A 22,626-nucleotide genomic window follows, 5' to 3' on the forward strand; every position below is an offset into this window, starting at 1 on the left:
AGATAAAAGTTTTCACCTCATTTTTCTGGAGAAAGGGCTGAATACAAGTAAAAAGAGTTCAAATGAAATAGAAGAAAACACCTGGATAGATCTTTTACTGTATAAAAAGTAAAGATCCATTTTAGAAAAGGAAAGTTTAAATGTTATTAGTGTCTGGGGAAAAGATGTACTGGAATTTTGATAATAAAAATCTTCAATACAATTATCAACACCCTGTATGTTCATATAAGGTACAAGGAAGGTCATGGAACTCCTCTGAGCTTGTCCAATAATGCAAAACTTTTCACCAAGCTGGCAAGGTCTGGGCACCCATGAGAAACTTCTCTCTCCTGTAGTCTCTATCACCTTCCCACTCTTGGTCACACCTCTGCTTTCTATTCTTAGGCAGAGTTTTTAGTTCTTAATCCCTCCTTGTTTGCAGGTAATCTCTGTATTTGATGGTTTGGTTCTTAATAGGCACAGCTGCCAAGGAAGCAAACTATTAATCTGATTTTAAAGTTGCAGCTTTCAGAGATAACTCCAATCTGTGTGAGGATTCAGTGAAAAGAAAAAAAAAATCTCTGTCCAGATTCCCAAAATTCCACCATTAGGTGAAAGGGGGAAGAAACAAAATACCCAACTTTGAATAAGCAGCGTTGGGGACTCCATCAAATGAACCAGCAGAAAAAAAGATAAACTGCAGAGGAGAAAGGAGAACCACTGGATAGCGAGGGTTGAAAAACCAAAAGTAAACCTCTCCTCACAATTTGGTTGGGGTGAATTCCATGGCCCCCTTCCCAACACCTTGCACACTGTAGGCCACAAATATTTGTTGAATGAATACAGGAATTCTCGTTTTTGTTTATTTGAGGAATCACCTTTTCCCTCAAAAAAAAAAAAAAAAAAAAAAAAAGCCAAGAAATAAAGAAAAGGAAGGAAGGAGATAAAGAAGAAGCGGGGGAGGAGGACCATTTCTGTGGATGGGATTAATGTACTCTCCCAGGATTCACCTACTAGGGAAAATTTTTTTTAAACAACTTTTGAAACTTTCAAGGAGAGACGTTTGCCCCTCTTAGAACCCAAGAAATCTCCCTGTACTCCCTGAGCATCACCAAGGCTGATTCAAAAGCAGGGCATCACTTCTCAAATGTACTCTCTGAGGCCTGGGGTCCCCGTGAGTCAAAAAACTCCGGAACTGGAGAGGAGTGCAAGCTCTGGGCGGCGTAGACCCGCCCTGGGGGGCGCAGAACCAGCTGCGCGGCGCGCTGCCCCGCGGGCTTGCAGCGCTTGGCTGGGCGCTTGCGCCTCCCTCCGCTCTCTCCTCCGCCCCCCTTCGCCCTCCCTGTTTCCCTCTCTTTCTCCTCCTCCTCCCGCCGCCGCAGCCGCTGCCAGACTTCGCCAGTTCAGACCCACCGGGCTGCCCTCCCCTGCGCACTCCCCTCGCTGCCCCGGCCAGGAGCGCAGCACCGCAGCGCAGGTAGGAGCCCCCTACGGGGGATCGCACCAAGCACGCCCAGCACTCCCGAGGCTGCGCGCCGGGGAATAAGGTGTGGTGACCTGCGAGGTGCAGAGCGCCCGAGAACTGCCCCGGACTGTGCAAGGTCTCTCAGGCAGAAAGGGAGGTGGAGGTGTGCGGTCTAGGAATGCGATCTGTCAGCGCGTGCGAGTGCTCCTGACATCTGTTGGGATGGGCATGTGTGTGCGCGCCTATGACCAACCGGCAGGGTATTGCCTGTAAACGTAGTTTTGAAGATTTCAGGAGACCCATGTGAGAAGTTTAAGCTGCACTTGGATTCCACACCAGCTAAAATAGAAGCCGGAGCGCTAAGCAGCTCTGACTGACAACCGCCTCTTAGCTTATAGTTGAGAAAGTGGACCTTACGTCGCTGGAGGCGCCAGGGCCCGCTGCCCCAAAGTTGGTACCCCTGGGGCTGCCGCGCGGTCCACGGTTCCCCCCCTAGGCAGCCGGATCCTGAAGGTAGCAGGTCGGGGACCTAGGGATTGATAAAATACAAGGAATTCAGAAGCTTTGGGCTGCTCCTCTACAGAACCTGAGGTTTTTAAACAAAGCTATGTGCAGAAATGCACTTTGAGAGTGTGCACTGAAGGATGTGGGACGCTCTGAGGGATGTGGGAAGCTCCAGTATTTTACTAGAACTGGGAGGAGGTTGCTTTCCGAATTTTGTTTTGATATTTTGTTAAGGGGGAGGGGGAAGTTTGAGGCCAGGTAATCCATATTGATTCGCAGGTATTTTTGCTGAGCTATGCAAGGAACTTCACTTAGCTGGAGGTGAGCATATAGGGAAATCCTTAAAAGTTCAAGGGAATAGAGATTTACTGCCCTACTTCCACCCGCCCCTCCCCCCAGGGAGAAGGGATTCACCGTCGCCTTTAAAATTAATTACTCTTGATTTTCCTCAATTCCCTTTTTTCTGGAGCCTGCTGTGTAAGTGCAGTATAAAATACACGCCGAATGTCCTCTGAAAGTGGATGAATGGAATAAAGAGAAATGCAATTCTGCAGCCCCTTTTCAGTCTTTGCTGCCTTGTTTGGTGGCTACCGGGAAGGTTGGGGAGGGGGAGGAGAAATGAGAAAGCAGAAGAGAAGTTGGGTGTTGTAGAGCCTTGGCCTCCCCACACTCCCTGTCTTGCCTGTTATTTCACTGCTGAAGTCCCCCCCCGCACCCCCACCCCCCGCGCGCGTCCCAACCCCCCCGCAGCAGATACTAAACATCGATTTTGTCCTGTGTTTTCTTTGAGATTCACAATGTTGAAAGCCCTTTTTCTAACTATGCTGACTCTGGCTCTGGTCGAATCACAGGACACCGAAGAAACCATCACATACACGGTAAGGGGAGATGGAATTTGAGATAAGAATGTTCAGTGGGATTCTATGACACAAGAAAGATTTTACCCACCCCTGCCAGTGAATGCCGGTTGTATTCTGTGACGGGTAATAAATTAAACACCACTTTAGTATGGTTCACATTTAAGATATGTTGTAAATTGCCCAGAATCCTTTTAAAAGTTCATTTAGATCACCAATTGAGATAAAGACCAAAAAAAAAAAAATGTAATGATTTGTATGAGAACAAAAGAAAGGAAACCCATGTAAAATTAAAATCAAAGTAAGCCACATGTTTCCAACACATTTAATAAATTAATGGATGTAAGAAATCAGGAAACTTGGATTCCTACATACATGCAATTGAAATCAATAAGTGCAGAATAACATCAAGTCAAATAAGAATGTTAAGCATGATATAAACACAACATCCCATTTGTGCATGTGACTTTTGTCATTGAAGCAGCCTTTATTAAATTTATAAAGGCTATATATTCACTTATAGTATAACTCACATAAGTACCCTACAGTATTCAGTATTGGCTAAAGCAGATTTAAAATGCAGTTTGTGCAACTCTGCTTTGCATTTTTTATTAGTATCTCTGATATTTCCAAATAGTGTTTGATTAACTAGTTAATGCATGAATATAACCAATATATAATGAAATGTTAAAAATATCATCTGACCACTCCCACTGCCAAAAATAGATGTGGTGAGAACAGAGCAAGACAGGACTTACCTCACTTGTGGTGAGTTTGCATCTCTGTTTTGTGTTTTCTAGTTTTTTGTCTATTGTGAAGTGAATGACATTTGTCCTGGTTCAGAATATGAAAAACACATTTTTCTATTTGCTCCCAATTTTAAAAATTAAGTAATCATACTCAAAAGAATGCAAAAGAATTTTTTTTAAGTTTGAAAGTGATTTTATGTCAATTATTGATAATAAACATTATCTCACTATTTTTTAAACTCCAGAATGTTAGTATTCATCTGGCAAATGTTTCTTTTTGTTGTTGAGATCAATTATAAATAAAATAGTATAATATAAATATTTTGTTAACTTGATGTTAAATGCAGTTGCTTCCTCTGCTGAAGATAAATAAAGCAAGAGAAATTAATGCATGTGCTGTTTATCTTCAAATGAAAATGTTTTATTATTCTGGTTAAACTTACTACCTTCTCAGGGAACAAAAATTTAATTTGCTTTTCCCTTTTGTAATCATATAATAAAAGACTTTATAATTGCTTATTTTATGCCTTTCTGTTTGCTAATAGCCTAAATCTAACTTATTTTTAGTAGAGAAAGTTTCCTGTAGATTAAGCACTGTAGTTTTAAGACTATAACCAGAGTTCACTATTATTCTAATAGATTTTCCAGATATGATGCACTTTTTGTGCTAAGATTAGGTCTCTTCTCTTTTGAATTGTATATGCCTAATAATCCATAGTTAAAGGACATAAAGGACAAGAGGTACCTATTCTCAAGTACTCCACTATGGAGACACTATCTCCTTTCATCATCACAGCAAATTAAGAGGTAAGTGGCATCATGCTCCTCCTGCTGATGACGGAACTGAAGACCAGAAGGAGTGTCTGCCTTGCACATGACTACACAGCCAGCAAGTGGTAAAACTAAATTCAGTCTAGGTTTGTTTAATAATAGGTCCAAAATGTTCTAGAACTAAATAGCTACAACCAACTGCAAGTCTTCACTACTTACCATACAGATTATTCAAGTGAACTGCCATCTTTGCCTGGTTTGAAAGATACTTTTTGGAAGGATGGGCTTATACAAGACAGCCTCATATTCCCCTTCCATATTGAAGGCTGGTTTTAGGCAGCTACTGACTCAACAAATATCTGCATAAGCCTCTCTCATCACTATCCAAAGAATTTAAGTGGCCAGGCAAGACGGCATACGCCTGTAATTCCAGCATTTTGGAAGGCTGAGTTGGACCATTACAAGTTCCAGGCCAGCCTCAGCAATTTAGCAGGGCCCTCAGTAACTTAGCAAGATCCTGTCCCAAAATTAAAAAATAAAAAGGGCTGGGGATGTAGCTCAGTGGTAAAGTACCTCTGGGTTCAATCCCCAGTACCAAAAAAATAATAATTTTAAAAATTTTTAGTTTATTTATTTACTAAGAAAATTCAGCCTTCTATCTCAGGGAATTTACCCTAGGAAGGCATCATTGAAAACTACAAAGTTTCTAAGTAAATACAAATAATATTATACAGATTATATAAATTGCTAAAGAAATAGAAAAGCAAAGAGGTGATTAATGTCAGTGCTGGCCAACATAATAAAGAAGATACTGGGCTGGTTCTTGAAGAAGTTATGACCTCAGATTGATCTAGAAAGGCTAAAGATGCACTTGAGTCAGAGAGTGTGACATCACCATTTACTGGGGGTGAAATGGCCAAGACAAAGCCAGGAGGGCAGATGGGCTGGAGCTGGGGGTGGAGAGAACCTGGAGATGGTAATAATGAGCTATGAGAGGTGTGCAGCCCACTGTGAGCTCTTAGTAATCAATAGAGCAAAAATGATTATCATAGGGGCTACTGCAGAATGTCTAGATCAAGAGCCTTGTCGCCTCATGAGGCCAGGGAAGGTAGTAGGTAGAAATGTGGCTACTGTGGTCGATGTAGAAGCAGACTCAAGTAGGCAGAGCCCGAAGGAAAACAATTAGAGAAGTCAAAGCTCATGTTCATGGGTCTTGAGAAAGGTGGTAGTGGTACCTTGGAAGCGTTGGGGGAAAATAGAAAAAAAAAATAGTCTGGGAAATAACATAAGTTTAGTTATCATCCTGGTAAATTTCAGATGTCAGTTGAATAGTTCAAAGGATATCTCTACCTCCATTTAGCTAGTTATTTGCCGTACATCCTTTGTTGAATGAGGAACTCTTGGTTCTGTTAAAAGGATCTAGTTTGTTTGTTTGTTTACTCCATTTTTGCATAATCCTTCCTGAAGCATCTTCCTCGCCATGACTTTCTGAAGCAAACATCTGATCAAATTGTCTCTGGAGCTTTAAAATTCTGCAGGGGACTCTTAGCACCTACAGTAACTTTTCTCAAGATGTAGCCCATAGGGGCTGGGGATATGGCTCAAGCGGTAGCACGCTCGCCTGGCATGTGTGTGGCCTGGGTTCGATCCTCAGCACCACATACAAACAAAGATGTTGTGTCCTCCGAAAACTAAAAAATAAATATTAAAAAAAAAATTTTCAAAAAAAAAAAAAAGATGTAGCCCATAGATGACCTATTTGGGAATCACCTGGGATATTTATTAAGAATTCAGATTCCAGGTCTCTGGTCCTGACCTATAGAATCAGATCCTTTGTTTGAGAGCGCATCAGAATCCACATTTTAAAAAGCACCCTAGATAATTCATCCTAAGGCATAATAAAGCTTGAGATTCAGGGACCTTCTGGGTAGAATCTAGTTCCCTCCATCCCAAGGAAAGGCTTCCTACATTTGGCCCTGCCCACCTCTCTAACCTCACTCCCCCACCCAGAACTACTTCCAGTCCTTTCCCTCTGACAGTTCTGTGCCTTGGCTCACAATGGTCTTCCTTCTTAGAAGAACCACATCTCCCTAGGAAAATCCTCCTCATTCCATAAAGCCCAATTCACCTGTCACCTCCCCTGTGAAGCCTTTCCTTCTGCCTTGTTCATACCCACCCCTCAGCCCAGGGCAGAGTGCCTCACCCCTTCCACATACACCCTTGTGTCACACCACTGACATCTTGCTCCAACTTGTCCAACTACCTGTCTCCTCTTCTGGCCCATGAGCTGCTTGAGGATTGGGGCAATGTCTTCATGATCTTTGCATCCACAGGGCCTAGAACAATCCCTATGTGCTTGATAGATGGCTTGTTCAGGAAGTGAACAAGAGAGAACCCATAAGAAATAAAGTGAAGGGGAAGGCCAGGTGTGAGAAGCAGCTAATCATGGTGAGCAAAGCCGGGAGCTTGATTGCTCAGGAGGATTTAGAGAGAAGGAAGATGTCAGGGCTGGGGGAAGGAAAAACCTGGTGAATGTTTTGTCTTTTTTGGTAAAATTTACAATGTGGGAAAGGGGATGAATAATAGTGTAGTCAGAGAGACTGAAGAAGATTAATCTCAAGACAAAGAAAAGGATTCAAGAAAGATGGTGATGGGCAACTGTACCAAACCCAAGAGTTCAGACAGTGGCTGATTGAGAAGGGAACCCTGAAGCAAACCAATGCATAGACTTGTCTTTAAAACGAGGAAAGCTCGAGAATGTTAAGTTACCCATCTTGTATATCTAGGACCCCAGCCCAAGGATTGTTGCCCATGAGCATAATTTTGAGTGTCTTCTTAGGGAAACAACCAATTGTCTTCTGGCTCCATCTTTGATGTTTTCTTTGCAGCAATGCACTGATGGCTACGAGTGGGACCCTGTAAGACAGCAGTGCAAAGGTGAGCCGGCCTCAAGGACTTCCCATCTGAACACAACATTCTGTCTCCATCTCTTTGTGTTGCTCCTGCTGTCCTGTTTGTATTGTATCAAAAAGGCACGTGCATACAGTTACATGTTCTATTTTCCCTCTAAAAAGATTGCTGACTTATTGTATTCCTGACCACAGATATTGATGAATGTGACATTGTCCCTGACGCTTGCAAAGGTGGAATGAAATGTGTCAACCACTATGGAGGATACCTATGCCTTCCTAAAACAGCCCAGATTATTGTCAATAATGAACAACCTCAGCTAGAAACACCAGCAGCTGAAGCAGCCTCAGGCGCAGCCACTGGGGGTGTAGCTGCCAGTAGCATGGCAACCAGTGGAGTGGTGCCTGGGGGTGGTTTTGTGGCCAGTGCTGCCGCAGTCGCAGGCCCGGAAGTACAGACTGGCCGAAATAACTTTGTCATCCGGCGGAACCCAGCTGACCCTCAGCGCATTCCCTCCAACCCTTCCCATCGGATCCAGTGTGCAGCAGGCTACGAGCAAAGCGATCACAACGTGTGCCAAGGTGAGCATGACTTACTATGCTATCAAGAAGGTTCTCACCCAAGCATGAACCTGGTAAGAACAATAGCAGGAGCTCATGTTTACCAAGGGCTTCCAGTGAGACACTGTGCTGAGTGCTTTGTCCACCCTGGCATATTTAATCATTGCAATAATCCTAAAAGGTAATTGTCATCAGTGTTGCTATTGTTTTCCAAGTGAGGAAACTGTGGCTCAGAAAGTTCATCAGTGGTTCCCTCCCCTCCCATAGCTGTCCCTATTTATAGTCACTTAGGAACATTTCAAACTTTCTCAATGGCCAAACCACACCCTAGCACAATTAAATAACTGTTCCCAGAGGTAGATTCCAGGCATCAGTATTTTTTAAAAGCACCCCATGTGGATCAGCATGCAGCCAAGTTTGAGAACTGGAGGTCACACAGGTGGAAGTGCAGATCTGGCTTTCAAACCCCCGGCAAGAGGGCACCAGAGTCACAGTTGTCAGAAGTAGCAGTCAGGTGATTTGTCTGGAATTTGAAATAGTGCTCCATAAATGTCTCCCATTGGTTTCTCAAGCTTTATTGTCATTGAACTTATCAAAATACTGACGTATTTTCCTCATTCAGCAATAAAGAAACAGGGCTCCTGCCTCACTACCTTGGAGGGAGTCTCCACTGTTCACATTTACTTCTTTTAAAGCTCTCATTTGAGCACATTTTGCTTCAATCACTTGCACCATGGCACCGTCTGCCTGGGCTTTTCTGTTTATTTTCACAGAGAGTACACATCACTGTGTATTCTAGAAACAGCTGTAGACTCATGCTAGCACAGCGATAAGAATCTCAGGCTTTGAAGACATGTAGGGTATTAGCTAACTGGACTGTGCTAGGGATTTTGTTTCCCTTTTCCTTCTTAGCAAACCCTTTCAGAGCTGCCTGATAATGGAGATTGTGTTAATGAGATGGGGCTGTAGGACTCCTTTCACACTGCTAGGAGCTAACTATGTAGAACCCATGTTATGGGGCTCGTTGTCACCACCATGTAAGTGCATGGCACATGCACACTGGCCAGTGGAAAGGACCCAGGAGTTCTCATCTCCAACTTCTGAGTGAGGAAGAGAACACCTTCCTTCCTCCACGCAGTTGGGGTCATGGAGCTACTGCAATCAGTGGAAGGTGAATCTCCTTGTGCCCTGAGATGCTGTCCTATTTACCAGTGCTTCATTTTATCTTCTGTATAAGAGACAATAGATTTTAAATGGCGTATAGGTAAGGAAATCTATCATGCTCTGACTTTTATTATTTCATATTTTGTGTGCAAATTTTAAGTTACCCCACATCAAGAGCTAACCCATGCAGGGATGGTGTCACTTTTCAGAGGGAGCATCATTTGAGCATCTGTTTCGTGTTACTGTCATGAGTCAGAATTCCAATATTGATGATGAATGTTTCAGCATCTGCTTGATATTTTGATATTTAATTTAAGGATTATGTCAAGGAGATAAACTGATGAGGTTATTTTTATATATGTATTTGGGTGAATATGGATTAAAATTACCTTGAGTTTATTTAAGATATACAAACTTTTAATTGTTATTTAAAAATATAATTAGATTGGAAGATTTGGTGGTATGTTTCCTGGAATTTAAAAATTTTTGTTGGATTTCAGCACTGACTTTTCTGTTTTGAGTTATTTTTAGTCTTTCGGATATTAGAAATTTAAAAGTACTTGGGAAATTAAAAAAAAAAAAAAACAGAAAATGAATGGGTTATTGCCCAAAGTGGTTTATAGTCCATCATTGACACTTATGGTTGAATTTAAGATCACTGCCTAAAACTGCATGAAAAATTCTAGAATGAAATATTCAAGACTTACAATACCCATTGGTCACAGTAGAAATTATACTTTGAATAATGAAAATGAAATTCCATTTAATTTTTCTTGATTATATTTAGACTACCTTCCAAAATTACTTTTAACATATTAAGACATTTCTAATTCTGCTTCTTTGGGATTTTTCTTTTAGTTATAAACTGAAACTATTAATTATCTTCTTGTAGAAAATTTAAATACAGATGTGTTTATTGTGTGCAAACAGGGTATTTCCAACCCAAACAGTTCTATATAATTGAGCCGATTTCTAAAATTTCAGATTGGGATCTGTACCATTGAAAGTAGGGTTAAAAATTTTTTGGATGACTTAAGGCTCAAGTTGGATTTCTTCCCACCTTACAATTTTACAAAGTGCCCATAAATGTGGATTTATTCAATTGTTGATAAAGGGGAGTTATTTCATATGATAACAACAGGATAATCTGTCTAGGGAATCTGACTAACATAAGTCGAGTCACACTTGTGCCCATTTATTATTGAGCTAATCAAACATGCAGTCCAGGTTCTTCTAATTGCCTGCAGATGTATGACATTCTCATTCCAGGCCAGCAGCACAAAATAACATTTTATAACCAATATGAAAGTGTGGGGACCTCTGCTTAAAACAATAATGTGCTCCAAGGACCTATATTCCTGACATCATCATGCAGTTTGAGGAGCCTTCTGTTTTAATAAAGATCTCCACTCCCTTTTAAATGTTGCATACTTCTGCCCAGTAAACCAAACACATTTACCATGGTTGGCTGGATGAGAATAGTGAATGCCTCCTTATGAGTCATATTTGTACAAAAAATATTTCTTTTTTCCACATATATTTTTCAACAGGTACAGTTTATCATTACATAACCTAAAACTAAGAACTTTTTTTTTAATGTAAGGGTTGAGATCTGTACCATGTCTCAGTCTTAAAATCAACTTTGCCTTTGAATGCCTTATACCAATCACAGAAAGTTCCTACTAATTTAAATAATATTAGATTTTTTTAAATTTTTTATTGTTGGTTGTTCAAAACATTACATATTTCTTGATATATCATATTTCACACTTTGATTCAAGTGGGTTATGAACTCCCATTTTTACCCCATATACAGATTGCAGAATCACATCAGTTACACATCCATTGATTTACATATTGCCATACTAGTGTCTGTTGTGTTCTGCTGCCTTTCCTATCCTCTACTATCCCCCCTCCCCTCCCCTCCCCTTTTCTCTCTCTACCCCCTCTACTGTCATTCATTTCTCCCCCTTGTATTATTTTTCCCTTTCCCCTCACTTCCTCTTGTATGTACTTTTGTATAACCTTGAGGGTCTCCTTCCATTTCCATGCAATTTCCCTTCTCTCTCCCTTTCCCTCCCACCTCTCATCCCTGTTTAATGTTAATCTTCTTCTCCTGCTCTTCATCCCTACTCTGTTCTTAGTTACTCTCCTTCTATCAAAGAAGACATTTGGCATTTGTTTTTTAGGGATTGGCTAGCTTCACTTAGCATAATCTGCTCTAATGCCATCCATTTCCCTGCAAATTCTATGATTTTGTCATTTTTTAATGCAGAGTAATACTCCATTGTGTATAAATGCCACATTTTGTTTATCCATTCGTCTATTGAAGGGCATCTAGGTTGGTTCCACAGTCTTGCTATTGTGAATTGTGCTGCTATGAACATCGATGTAGCAGTGTCCCTGTAGCATGCTCTTTTTAGGTCTTTAGGGAATAGACCAAGAAGGGGAATAGCTGGGTCAAATGGTGGCTCCATTCCCAGCTTTCCAAGAAATCTCCATACTGCTTTCCAAATTGGCTGCACCAATTTGCAGTCCCACCAGCAATGTACAAGTGTACCCTTTTCCCCACATCCTCGCCAGCACTTGTTGTTGTTTGACTTCATAATGGCTGCCAATCTTACTGGAGTGAGATGGTATCTTAGGGTGGTTTTGATTTGCATTTCTCTGACTGCTAGAGATGGTGAGCATTTTTTCATGTACTTGTTGATTGATTGTATGTCCTCCTCTGAGAAGTGTCTGTTCAGGTCCTTGGCCCATTTGTTGATTGGGTTGTTTGTTATCTTATTGTCTAATTTTTTGAGTTCTTTGTATACTCTAGATATTAAGGCTCTATCTGAAGTGTGAGGAGTAAAGATTTGTTCCCAGGATGTAGGCTCCCTATTTACCTCTCTTATTGTTTCTTTTGCTGAGAAAAAACTTTTTAGTTTGAGTAAGTCCCATTTGTTGATTCTAGTTATTAACTTTTGTGCTATGGGTGTCCTATTGAGGAATTTGGAGCCCGACCCCACCGTATGTAGATCGTAGCTGACTTTTTCTTCTATCAGACGGCGTGTCTCTGATTTGATATCAAGCTCCTTGATCCATTTTGAATTAACTTTTGTGCATGGCGAGAGAAAGGGATTCAGTTTCATTTTGTTGCATATGGATTTCCAGTTTTCCCAGCACCATTTGTTGAAGATGCTATCCTTCCTCTATTGCATGCTTTTAGCCCCTTTATCAAATATAAGATAGTTGTAGTTTTGTGGATTGGTTTCTGTGTCCTCTATTCTGTACCATTGGTCCACCCACCTGTTTTGGTACCAGTACCATGCTGTTTTTGTTACTATTGCTCTGTAGTATAGTTTGAAGTCTGGTATCGCTATACCGCCTGATTCACACTTCCTGCTTAGCGTTGTTTTTGCTATTCTGGGTCTTTTATTTTTCCATATGAATTTCATGATTGCTTTCTCTATTTCTACAAGAAATGCCGTTGGGATTTTGATTGGCATTGCATTAAACCTATAGAGAACTTTTGGTAATATCGCCATTTTGATGATGTTAGTTCTGCCTATCCATGAACAGGGTATATTTTTCCATCTTCTAAGATCTTCTTCTATTTCTCTCTTTAGGGTTCTGTAGTTTTAATTGTATAAGTCTTTCACCTCTTTTGTTAGGTTGATTCCCAAGTATTTTATTTTTTTTGAAGATATTGTGAATGGAGTGGTTGTCCTCATTTCCATTTCAGAGGATTTGTCGCTGATATACAGGAATGCCTTTGATTTATGCATGTTGATTTTATATCCTGCCACTTTGCTGAATTCATTTATTAGCTCTAATAGTTTCTTTGTAGACCCTTTTGGGTCTGCTAGGTATAGAATCATGTCATCTGCAAATAGTGATAATTTAAGTTAATATTAGATTTTTTAATGTACACTGTTTTATAAATATGTCTTTTAACCAGCTGTCTGTGTCAACAGTTTAGTGAAAACATGTTTTTATTCCTTTTCATGTATTTTTTCAGAGTTCTCAGTTTTTTTACAAAAAAAAAGGAAAGGCTTGAAATACAACATAATATCCAAAGAGCAAGTCAGACTCAACTGTTTTTTTTTTTTTTTTTTCAATTTTAGCCAAATGAAGGTAGGGAGAGTTTCACAAAACTAGTGTGATCATTGGCAGCTATAGAATTACATGACAATCACTTCGGTGTTACATACTTGGAGTCATGCATGGATAGTTTTAATAATTAGTTGTTTCCATGAGATATCACCTACCTCAAAGACAGCAGATATTTATCTATGCCAAAAGGAAGAGGTATGAATAGGGGATTTATTATAACCCATTGATGGCTTATGCTTGATTTTCTACATTGTTTTTACAAAGTCTCTATGTAATCTTTCTCAAAAGAAGGAATGAAAAATACTAGCTCAAGTCAAGAAAAGATTTTTTTAAATCACATATAAGTTTCTAAGAGCCCATTTTTGTAGGGAAAAAAAATCATTTGGGAACTGGCAAAAAAAAAAAAAGAAAAGGCATCAAGTGCCTAATTTGCTTAATTAACTTTCAAAAAAATAAAAGTAGGGCATTTTGCATAGCTAGTAATTAAGCCATCACCAGCTCAGTCAAGATTTACAGATATGATTACTAACATGCTAAAGAAACTGTGCCATCAAGAAATGAACTCAGTACAGATGCCTAATGAAGTTGATTATAGAGCCAAACCAGAGCACACTTCCTGGCTTATATTATATAAGGTGTCACTGAGAGATGTGAAAACATACCCGAGGGGTTCCAACTGTCTCCATCTGCCAGGACTGACCTGGTTTGAAAACTGCAAGTTCTATGGTTCTGGAAACACCTCAAACCAAGGCAAACAGGATGGTTCATCACCCCAGCATGCACACCCCTAGAACCAAACCCCATGAAGCTCACAGCCAAGAGAGCAAGTCCTAACATTAGAGTCATTAGTTCACTTAAGGCATTGTGTCTCCAGTGAGATTATTTTTTTTTAAAATTCGTTTTAAACTTTTCAAAGCCAAAACCAAACTTCATGGATTTTTCATTACTTAGAGCCTTCCTGTGCAGTTATTGGGATCCCACTTGCCAGTTTGCCAATGAGCAGGTCTCCACATTGTTTTAGACTTTGCACAGACGGAATACCTAGACATTAGCACCTACAGACTTAGATATATAACCAGCTCATCTTTTCACATTTCCACATGGCCAAATTAAGGACCAAGCTTCAATTATAAATTTTTCAGTTTGCTAAAGATTTAATTTTTTAACTCTCAGCTGTATTTTCAATGATTGTATTTTATTTTTATCATTATTACCTGTATCACAGGAGCAAGTAAAACATTTTTTAAAGCATGCGTGGGTTTTTTTTTTTTTTGGCTCTTTATAGAAGTCTAAAGAAACATCAAATTATGCTCAGCTTAAAAAAAAAAAAAGCAAAAAACCTTCATTCTTGGTTACCATCCATTATGTTCTGCACATTTCTTTATAAACAGAAGGATAGCTAAAATACTGTTTTGAAAAGGAAATAAATTCAAGTTACTATCTATAAATCTACTTTAAAAAAGAGAAACTTGAACTAACATGTATAGCCTCCCAGATAGGAGGGACACCTTTCTTTGACTTCTTTCATTTTGAATTTAAGTAGTCTCATATCCAAAAGAAGATTTATAAATTATAGTGTAATCAAGTGGCTCATCATACCTGGCATTGTCATTACCAAACAGCTTTTAAACACTGCCCTTCTGTTGATCTTACTAATGTTATTAGGGTCTCTGGTTTGTTTTGTAAGGAAATGCCTAAATTTTGTTGCATATAATTACACAGCCCAATGAATAGCTTTGATCTAAGAAAATAGACATTTTGCAGAAAGAAGGCTATAATTTTATAGAGTAAATGATGATATTAACCAAAAAAAAATACTTAAAGCAGAAAGTAAAATGGGCATTTAACCAGCTTATAGTTCTTCACTGTTTTTAGTTGTTAACTACCTTTGAGTACCTGAAAATTCTCTAAAGCTATGTAAATGGAAAGGAGTTGAGTTTTGAGGGAAAACTTCATTACTTTTTAAGTAAGCTGAGGGAATGTAATAGAAGTGATTGATTTACTCCTGAAAAATCTAGCATTGTTTTATGATTTACTTTTCAAAATATTGTAGACATTGACTTCTAATCAATTTGAGATATTTTTAATGTGCATGTGAGAATATACATATCTGATTCACACACAATCAGAAAGTATCCTTAAAATTCCTTCATAAACACTGAATGACAAGCTGGGCAGAGTGACACTCACCTGTAATCCCAGCAACTCCGGAGGCCGAGGCAGGAAGATCCCAAGTTCAATAACTTAGCATCTTAGCAGCACCCTGCCTCAAAATAAAAAGGGCTGGGGATGTAGCTCAGTAGTTAAGTACCCCTGGGTTCAATTCCCAGGACAAAAAAAAAAAATTGAATGCCAACCATTTGAGGTAGAAGAAGAAATCAGTACAATCTCTTTTCTGTAATAAAAGATTATACCATTAAACACCCAACTCAGCAGTTTCCAAACTATGGTCACTACACCAGAAGCATCAACTCATCTGGCAACTTATTAGAAATACAGATTCCTGGGTCCCATACCAGACCTACTGAATCAGAAACTCTGGGGATGGGATCCAGTGATCTTCATTTAAACAAAGATTCTTGATGCCTGCTCAAGTCAGAATCAATACCCTAACTTAATCTTAACTTCAGGAAGCTACATCCAATTGTATAAATCAGAAGACAGGGTTAGAATACTTGACATGGGATGGTGAACAAAAAGCATAAAAAAACAAATTGTTGTTCTGTGGGGTAGAATAATATATTATTTTCCTTATCTCACTTTTCTTACTGTTGTCACCAGTACATTGACTCCTGAAAATGGGTGGTCATGAGTCCTGGTTAGGACTGTATCCCTGAAGCAAGGACTCAATATGTACAATCTCAAGGAAAAGGCACATCTGAAAAAAACAAGAAAGACTTGCATCTCTCTATACATAACCTACAAAGATGAAATAATATAAGTATCCTTAAATTGCCAGTAGGTGAAAAGTCGTACTCTGACTATGGTAATGATCGGTGCTAAATGTTAGCTCTATCTCCCATCAGGACCCCCCCTTAAGCTCATGGAACAAACTTGTGATATGAAGCAATGCTGTTTGGAGGTTTAGTTCGTATAAAGCTACAAAAAGGAGAGATGTTGGCTCTGACTTTGGTTTTAATGCATCTTTCAGTTACCAAAGTGATATGGGATCTTTTTAGAATAAGGTGCTTAGTTGACCATCTTATTACATTTAGACTCTGTTAGTCATCAGATATTTGAAGGGTATTCACATTAGTGTATTCTGTACAATTTAAACTTTATCAAAGATTTACTTCCCATCAAAGATAAGAAGATTCTTGTTAAGACTAGTTAACACTTAATCTGTGGAATGAATTTCTCTCTCCGCATAGAATCACAAAGAAACAGATTAGAGTAGAATTGCAAGCCTGGGTAACTTCAGGAATGTGCGCTGGTACTGGCTCATTATTTCTTTCTCCAGCAGAAAGTCTCAAGCTATATTCTCTGAAATCAACAAGTTGCCCTTTTGTAAGGATTGCCTTTGCACTTGTTGAATTACTGGCACAATTTTATTCTTTGAAACCAGAGAGTAAACAAAATTTGTCCCAAATGTGTTTGATTTTGCACGAATGTACAAATAAGTAATTCACGCCACATCTGAAATTCATTAGTATGCTGCTTTTTCCAGGAGGTAACCACAAATTGCACACTCAAAAGTAAAACTGATGAAGAAAACTGCCTTCGAATGCTGGCAAGAAGAAAACAGTCACTGTAAGAATTTAGACACAATTGCAGGTTTGTGGTTTACACCTAAATGACTTGCAAACATTTGATTAAAAAATGACATGAAAGGAAGGCTGAGTGCCAAGATATTGGCAGCAGCATGGATAGTTTACAGTTGTCGATTTCATATGACCATAGATAAATGGATGAAAAAGAACACAAAAGCATTCGGTTAGTGTTCAACAAAGTCAATCAAGTCTGAGAATCACTTTCTATTGTGGTTTGATAGACAGTCTCAAGTAAAAGGAAAAAAAATTGTCATGGTCCTTAAGGGACTTAGCATAATCAACACACGGGTTACCCAATAGCCAGTAAAACAAACAACAAAGCACTAAAGTAACACACAGACATCACAATGAATTACCAAAAGTAGAAGTAAAGCTAGTTTGTGACACAGGTGGTCCCACAAATTTTTATTGAAATATATAGTTGGACATGAAAAGAAAACATGTCCCTAGAAATATAATCAAGGATTAAAGTCTATTTCCTTCCTGGAATGGAGAAGAGAATAATAAGTTGATAGGACTGATGTAGAAATTAAGATTCTTTCATCAGAGGAAATACCCATCCCATAGCCAGGCAGAACTATCGAGAGGCCGGGTATCTATGTTCCTTCTGTCCCAGAACAGTCTCCCCAAAGAAGTCCCAGGGGCACTGTGCTTCTGATAGGAATGCTAGCAAGGTAAGTTAGGAACACAGACCAAATCAGAAAGTAACAGTCCACATCTATAACTGGTTCCACCCTCAGTAAATCCCCCCCAACAAAATAGTAGTGACTTCATTTAGCCTTGGCTAAAAGTCTTCCAGAACCATGTTCTGCATCTTTGTATCAACATATCCTTCCTCAGAAAGCTCATGGTGAATAATGAGAATATACAGTTTGGAGAAATCTTAATATGCATTATGTTTGAAGATAATCATAAGGTTGGAATTCTTTTTCATCTTTTAAGTTTTACTTTTAATTGGCAAACAACTGAATACAGTTATGGAGCACAGTGTGATTTTTGATAGATGCATATATTATGGAATGATTAAATCGAGCTAATTAAAACAACCTTCACCATACTTATCTTTTTTTGCGGTATGAACAGTAAAACTGTCTTAGTAATTTTGAAATAACATTAAATTATAATCAACTATAGTTGCTGGCATGTACAATAGATCTCAAAAACATTCCACCATTTAACTGACACTGTACCCTGTGACTAACATCTTCCCATTCTTCACCACCCCCAGCCCCAGCCTCTCTCTGGTAACCACATTGTTCTTTCTGAATCTAAGAATTTGACTTTTTTTTTTTTTAGATTCTACATGTAAGTGAGATTAGGCATTATTTGTGTAAAGGCTGGAAGATATTGATGTGAGCTCTCTGATATTCTGAAGACCCTGAAGGCTTTTTGATGAAGGACTGTGAAATAAAGAGGTTTCCTGGGAGTAGAGGCCAGAAATTATACTTTTAAAATCTGTTTTTAGAACCCAAGAAAGGCCGTTACTTAAATGTAGGTACTTTAAGAAGAGCAGTTCTGATCTGGCCCCAAAAATAGGAAGAACTGAATTGCTAGGGAAGTGTGTAGGAAAGCCACAGCTCTCGGGGGCTCAGGATGAAAGAACATGGCTCACTGAGGGCCCCGTGAGAGTTAATAACTGGCTTATACTTGAAGTGTAGGTGAAATAAAAATAAAATAGGGAACGGAACTGGAGCCTGCCATAAAACTGTGTATATGGCGTTCCTTGGGCCCAGCTAAAGTGAGAATCATGACAGGAGTTAGACCTGCCTTTGTGCATATAGTTAAATGTTAAAAGGCTCTGGGGACTGTGGCAAAATAAGTTTTCACTCTGAACAGCTGTTTTTGCAAGGAATCTAATCCTGATCCCTTGACTGGAGCCACAGAACACAATTCAAAATGGAAAACAGCTCCTGGAGGCCTGTTCATTGCCCTCCCCGGAGACTAGGTCTATCAGAACCTGGATTAGGGAAGAATTTTTATCAGTAATGATTAGATTTCACTTGTGGAATATTTCGCAGTAAAGCCCACTTGTACACGCACTCACACAATTCTGCCATCAAATTGTTAAATTTTTAAATTCACTAAAAGCTTAAATATCCCAATATATTCTAGTACATGAAAATTACAAAAAGCAGTGTACGTCTGTTTTCCGAGTTGATGTTGAATCCTTAGCATTGTTAATTTGAAGAGGCTTCTTCGAGAATTAGTTCAACTTTAATCATTCTTCTAAAATATGTGAGCAATTTGTGTATCTGGTATCATTCAACTTTGCAAAACTCACCAATGAACTTTTTTTTTCTAATCACTATTTTTCAAAATTTAAGTTCTAAAGAGATGCTATTGTATAAAATGTTTCTTTTTTCTTCTCATTATGTTCTTTCCTGAGTAGTTGATGATATCAAAAGACCCCTTCTCTAAAAGAAAAAAGAGCATCCCAGAAGAGATTGTTAAAAAGACACTTGGGATACCTGCCTATACAGGATACACACCCCATGTTTGCCTGAAGTTAGTTTATTTCAGCTATTGTTACACACACAGGTGTACATATACACATACCTACTCAAGCACATATCTATCTATACACATGTGTAAGCACAAACTTACACTCACCACTATTTTTAGTAGGAAAGTAGCATGTACCAAACTGATCAAAGCTAATAGACTTCCAAAATAAATTGAAATGCATTTCTGCCCTCATTATTTTTGTAAAATTAATACTCGAAACCACTTTCTAAATGCATCTGTGTACCTCTTGCAAAAAACTAGGGCACCTTGGACAGCTACTACACTATTTGCTCAACAAAGAATTGTATTAAACAGAATAACACAATGAGTCAACAAAATGGAAATGAAACTCCTAAGGCTTAACCTCTGAGGCTTTGTCACCTTATACTTCTGCACATCCAGATCATTTCATTTCTAATCTTTCTGAAAGATTTACCTGGATTCCATCCTGACCCACCTTTGTATTTTATACTCAATGGAATTTTTTAGCAAAGTTAACTTTTTAGATAAACCATCATAGAGTGGAAATAATAACTTATCTGGGACTAACATTGAATCACCAAGCTCTTTCATTTTTCAGACTTTGGTAAATTATATAGTAAGAAGGAAGTTCAGAATAAAACTACACTCATCAAGCAAGGCAGAAAATTCCAGTCATTCATGATGAATTAAACTTCACAGTAAAAGCTGTGGGCCTTTTTTGTTAACACAGTTCATGACCTGGTGTATCATAAGAACCCTAATCCAGGGAAGAAGCCAGAGAGAAAAATCCTCCCACACAGACTGGTAAAGATGCTTTGTTCTGAACTTCAATTGTGTGACCTCCCTCCTTCAGTGATTGGGAGGAGGAGGGCTAATGATAAAAAGAAGCTAAATGCAACATGGGAATTTAATTGTGGTGCAATTTAAGCTGCTAATGATAGCCCTGAAAAAAACAGGAAAGATTGTTCAGTGAATAGCTCATTCAAAAAACTTTGTTAAATAGAAAAACTATTATAAATTAGAGCTCAACTCTAAGTAAACTATAAAAATCTTCTTATTGATTTTTTAATTTGAGTAAAAACATGATTTGTGTAACCATGCCAGAAGAGTAGCTTCCAATAAACTTGCCTATCACAGATGGTTAATACCCTAAATAGACTTATCAGAATATCACTATTAAAAAATGAGCCTGGACCAATTTAGTTGCCATTTTTAAACCTGGTCACAATAGAGTAGTAGGGTTTTAATAGATAATTTTTAAAAATTATTGGAAACTATGGTTATAATGTCAAAATTAGGAATAGGGAGACATACACATTAAACAAAATTATGTGTGAATCAGTTATAAAATAGTTTAAATTATGTTTTGCTCTTTTTTTGCTTATTTTTCATGAAGATTTTATTTGGTAATCATTTTAGACTTACAGAAAAGTTTCAAGGACACTGCAGAGAATTCCCATATATCCCTCACTCACTTTCAGATTCCTTTAATATCATATTTCTGGATATGTTTGTCAAATCTAGGAAACTAACATCAGCATATTACTATTAACTAAACTCTGGACTTTATTAGGATTTCAATGTATTGCTCTTTTTTAAAGTACAGTTTCTGGTCTAAGATTTATAGTGACAAGGGTACAAGTGTATTGATTAGAAGAAATAAAGAAGACCTCAATAAGGAAGATTGCATGAGTTACTTGACTTAAAATGAATGATGTTTGAAATTTTCTCCAGAGCCTAAAATAAAGAAAAAAATCAAGTAAAATTCTTGAGAAATGGGTAAAATTATCTGCAAGCACTGGGCCTGCCTATTCCTCAGTGTAAATCTTGAATTAGGGAAGAATCAGTGCAGATTCAACTTCAGACCAAGGCTTTGCATAGAGCTGAAGAATCTGAATGTCTTAATTATTGCAATAGATGACACAATATTATGTCAAAGCTATTACTCAGCAGAAAGACATATTACACTTTCCCTTAGAAGAGGAGAAATAACTTCTCTCTTCTGTCACAGTTAGGTGAACCTCTGCATCAATCAGGGCTCTCCAGAGAAAGAGAACCGGTAGAAGAGTCTTTAAATTCAGAATCAAGTTTAATATATGTTCAAGACTCTTCCATATGCCCTGCATTCTATATCAATGCCTCTCAAACTCTAATGAGCTTGCGAATTTCCTGGGAATCCTTTTTAAATAAAGATTCTGACTCAGTATGTCTGAGTTAAGAACTGATATTACACTTTTCTAACAAGTTCTTGGATTTTGCTGATGTATGCAGAGTATATCTTCCAGTAGCTGACAGTGCACTTCCCACCAAGAGGCTGATATGTTTAATGATTCTTTATGCTTCATTTTCTGTGGTAGCAAAATGTGGTATACTCTGAGTAGAATCAGATTTGCATATAGCGATTTTTCAAAAATTTATTTCCCTCCTTTACTTAGATATTCAGTCTCTCTGACATAAGTTATTATTGTAATAGCTACAGGTATAATATACAGATACTTCCCTTGCTTACTAATTAACAGAATTTTCTTCTGTAGTGGAATGTGTTTATGCTTGAATGCTCAGGAGGATTCTAGAAAATAGTCTTTGGCAGCAAAGAATGGTAGAAAACTCCATGTAATGAAGCAAAAGACAAAAATTTCCATTTGGGTCTTCCCCTAAGTGATTCGTCGACTGTATTAAAATAGTTAATCTCTCTGGTCTTTAGTTTTCTCAGCTATTATTCAAAATAAAGAGAGATCCAGGAATGTTTGTAATCCCAGCAGCTCAGGAGGCTGAGACAGGAGGATAACAAATTTGAAGCCAACCTCAGCAACTTAGAGGACTTTAAGCAACTTAGTGAGACCCTGTCTCAAAATTTAAAAATAATTTTAAAAGATCAGGGTTGTGGCTCAGTGGTTAAATGCCCTTGGGTTCAATCCCGGGTACCAAAAACAAAACAAAATAATAATAAAGAAAGAAAGAAAGAAAGAGGGTACATTTTGTCTAGGTTATAAGCTTTGTGGAAGTATGAGAATGGTATAGTTCTTGATATAGCCCTTAAACAGTTCTTCTTTGCCTCTTGGATGGCATTTCTATGAGGAAAACATACCAGGGCAAGTTGAAATCTGCCCTGAGAAGAATGCAGGTGCATTCCATGATTATAATAGTATTAATGACTCAGAAACAGAAAACTAGACGGTTTTAATGACCTGAAGCTTTATTGACAAAGCAGTTCACACCCAGTACTGGTTGTTTGCTAAAAGTCTGGGCCAAGTCACTGATGCTTTAAAAACTACATCACTGCAGTCGTTCCCCCAGGCACTGACATGAGCA

At 38.4% G+C, this 22,626-nt stretch overlaps 1 protein-coding gene across 3 annotated transcripts in view; it reads left to right on the plus strand.

Annotated features, from left to right (window-relative positions):
- Positions 1-1,299: 1,299 nt before the first annotated feature.
- The window catches only part of Efemp1 (EGF containing fibulin extracellular matrix protein 1), a 58,301-nt gene continuing 36,974 nt past the window's right edge, over positions 1,300-22,626 (plus strand). The window contains exons 1-4 of one of the 3 annotated variants that reach the window (XM_046423691.2): positions 1,300-1,456; positions 2,739-2,826; positions 7,214-7,262; positions 7,430-7,816. In XM_046423691.2, coding sequence (XP_046279647.1) covers positions 2,746-2,826; positions 7,214-7,262; positions 7,430-7,816 — 517 coding nt within the window. In that variant the 5' untranslated portion in view covers positions 1,300-1,456; positions 2,739-2,745. Of the gene's footprint in view, positions 1,457-1,872; positions 1,895-2,249; positions 2,270-2,738; positions 2,827-7,213; positions 7,263-7,429; positions 7,817-22,626 lie in introns of those variants that run through there. The other 2 variants (XM_046423701.1, XM_046423681.2) reach the window with 2 other exon arrangements.

The sequence above is a fragment of the Marmota monax genome, unplaced genomic scaffold, assembly GCF_021218885.2.
Source record: "Marmota monax isolate L192 unplaced genomic scaffold, Marmota_monax_Labrador192_F-V1.1 WCK01_AAM20220418_F8-fsc00015, whole genome shotgun sequence".
In the NCBI taxonomy this organism is placed as follows: Eukaryota; Metazoa; Chordata; class Mammalia; order Rodentia; family Sciuridae; genus Marmota; species Marmota monax.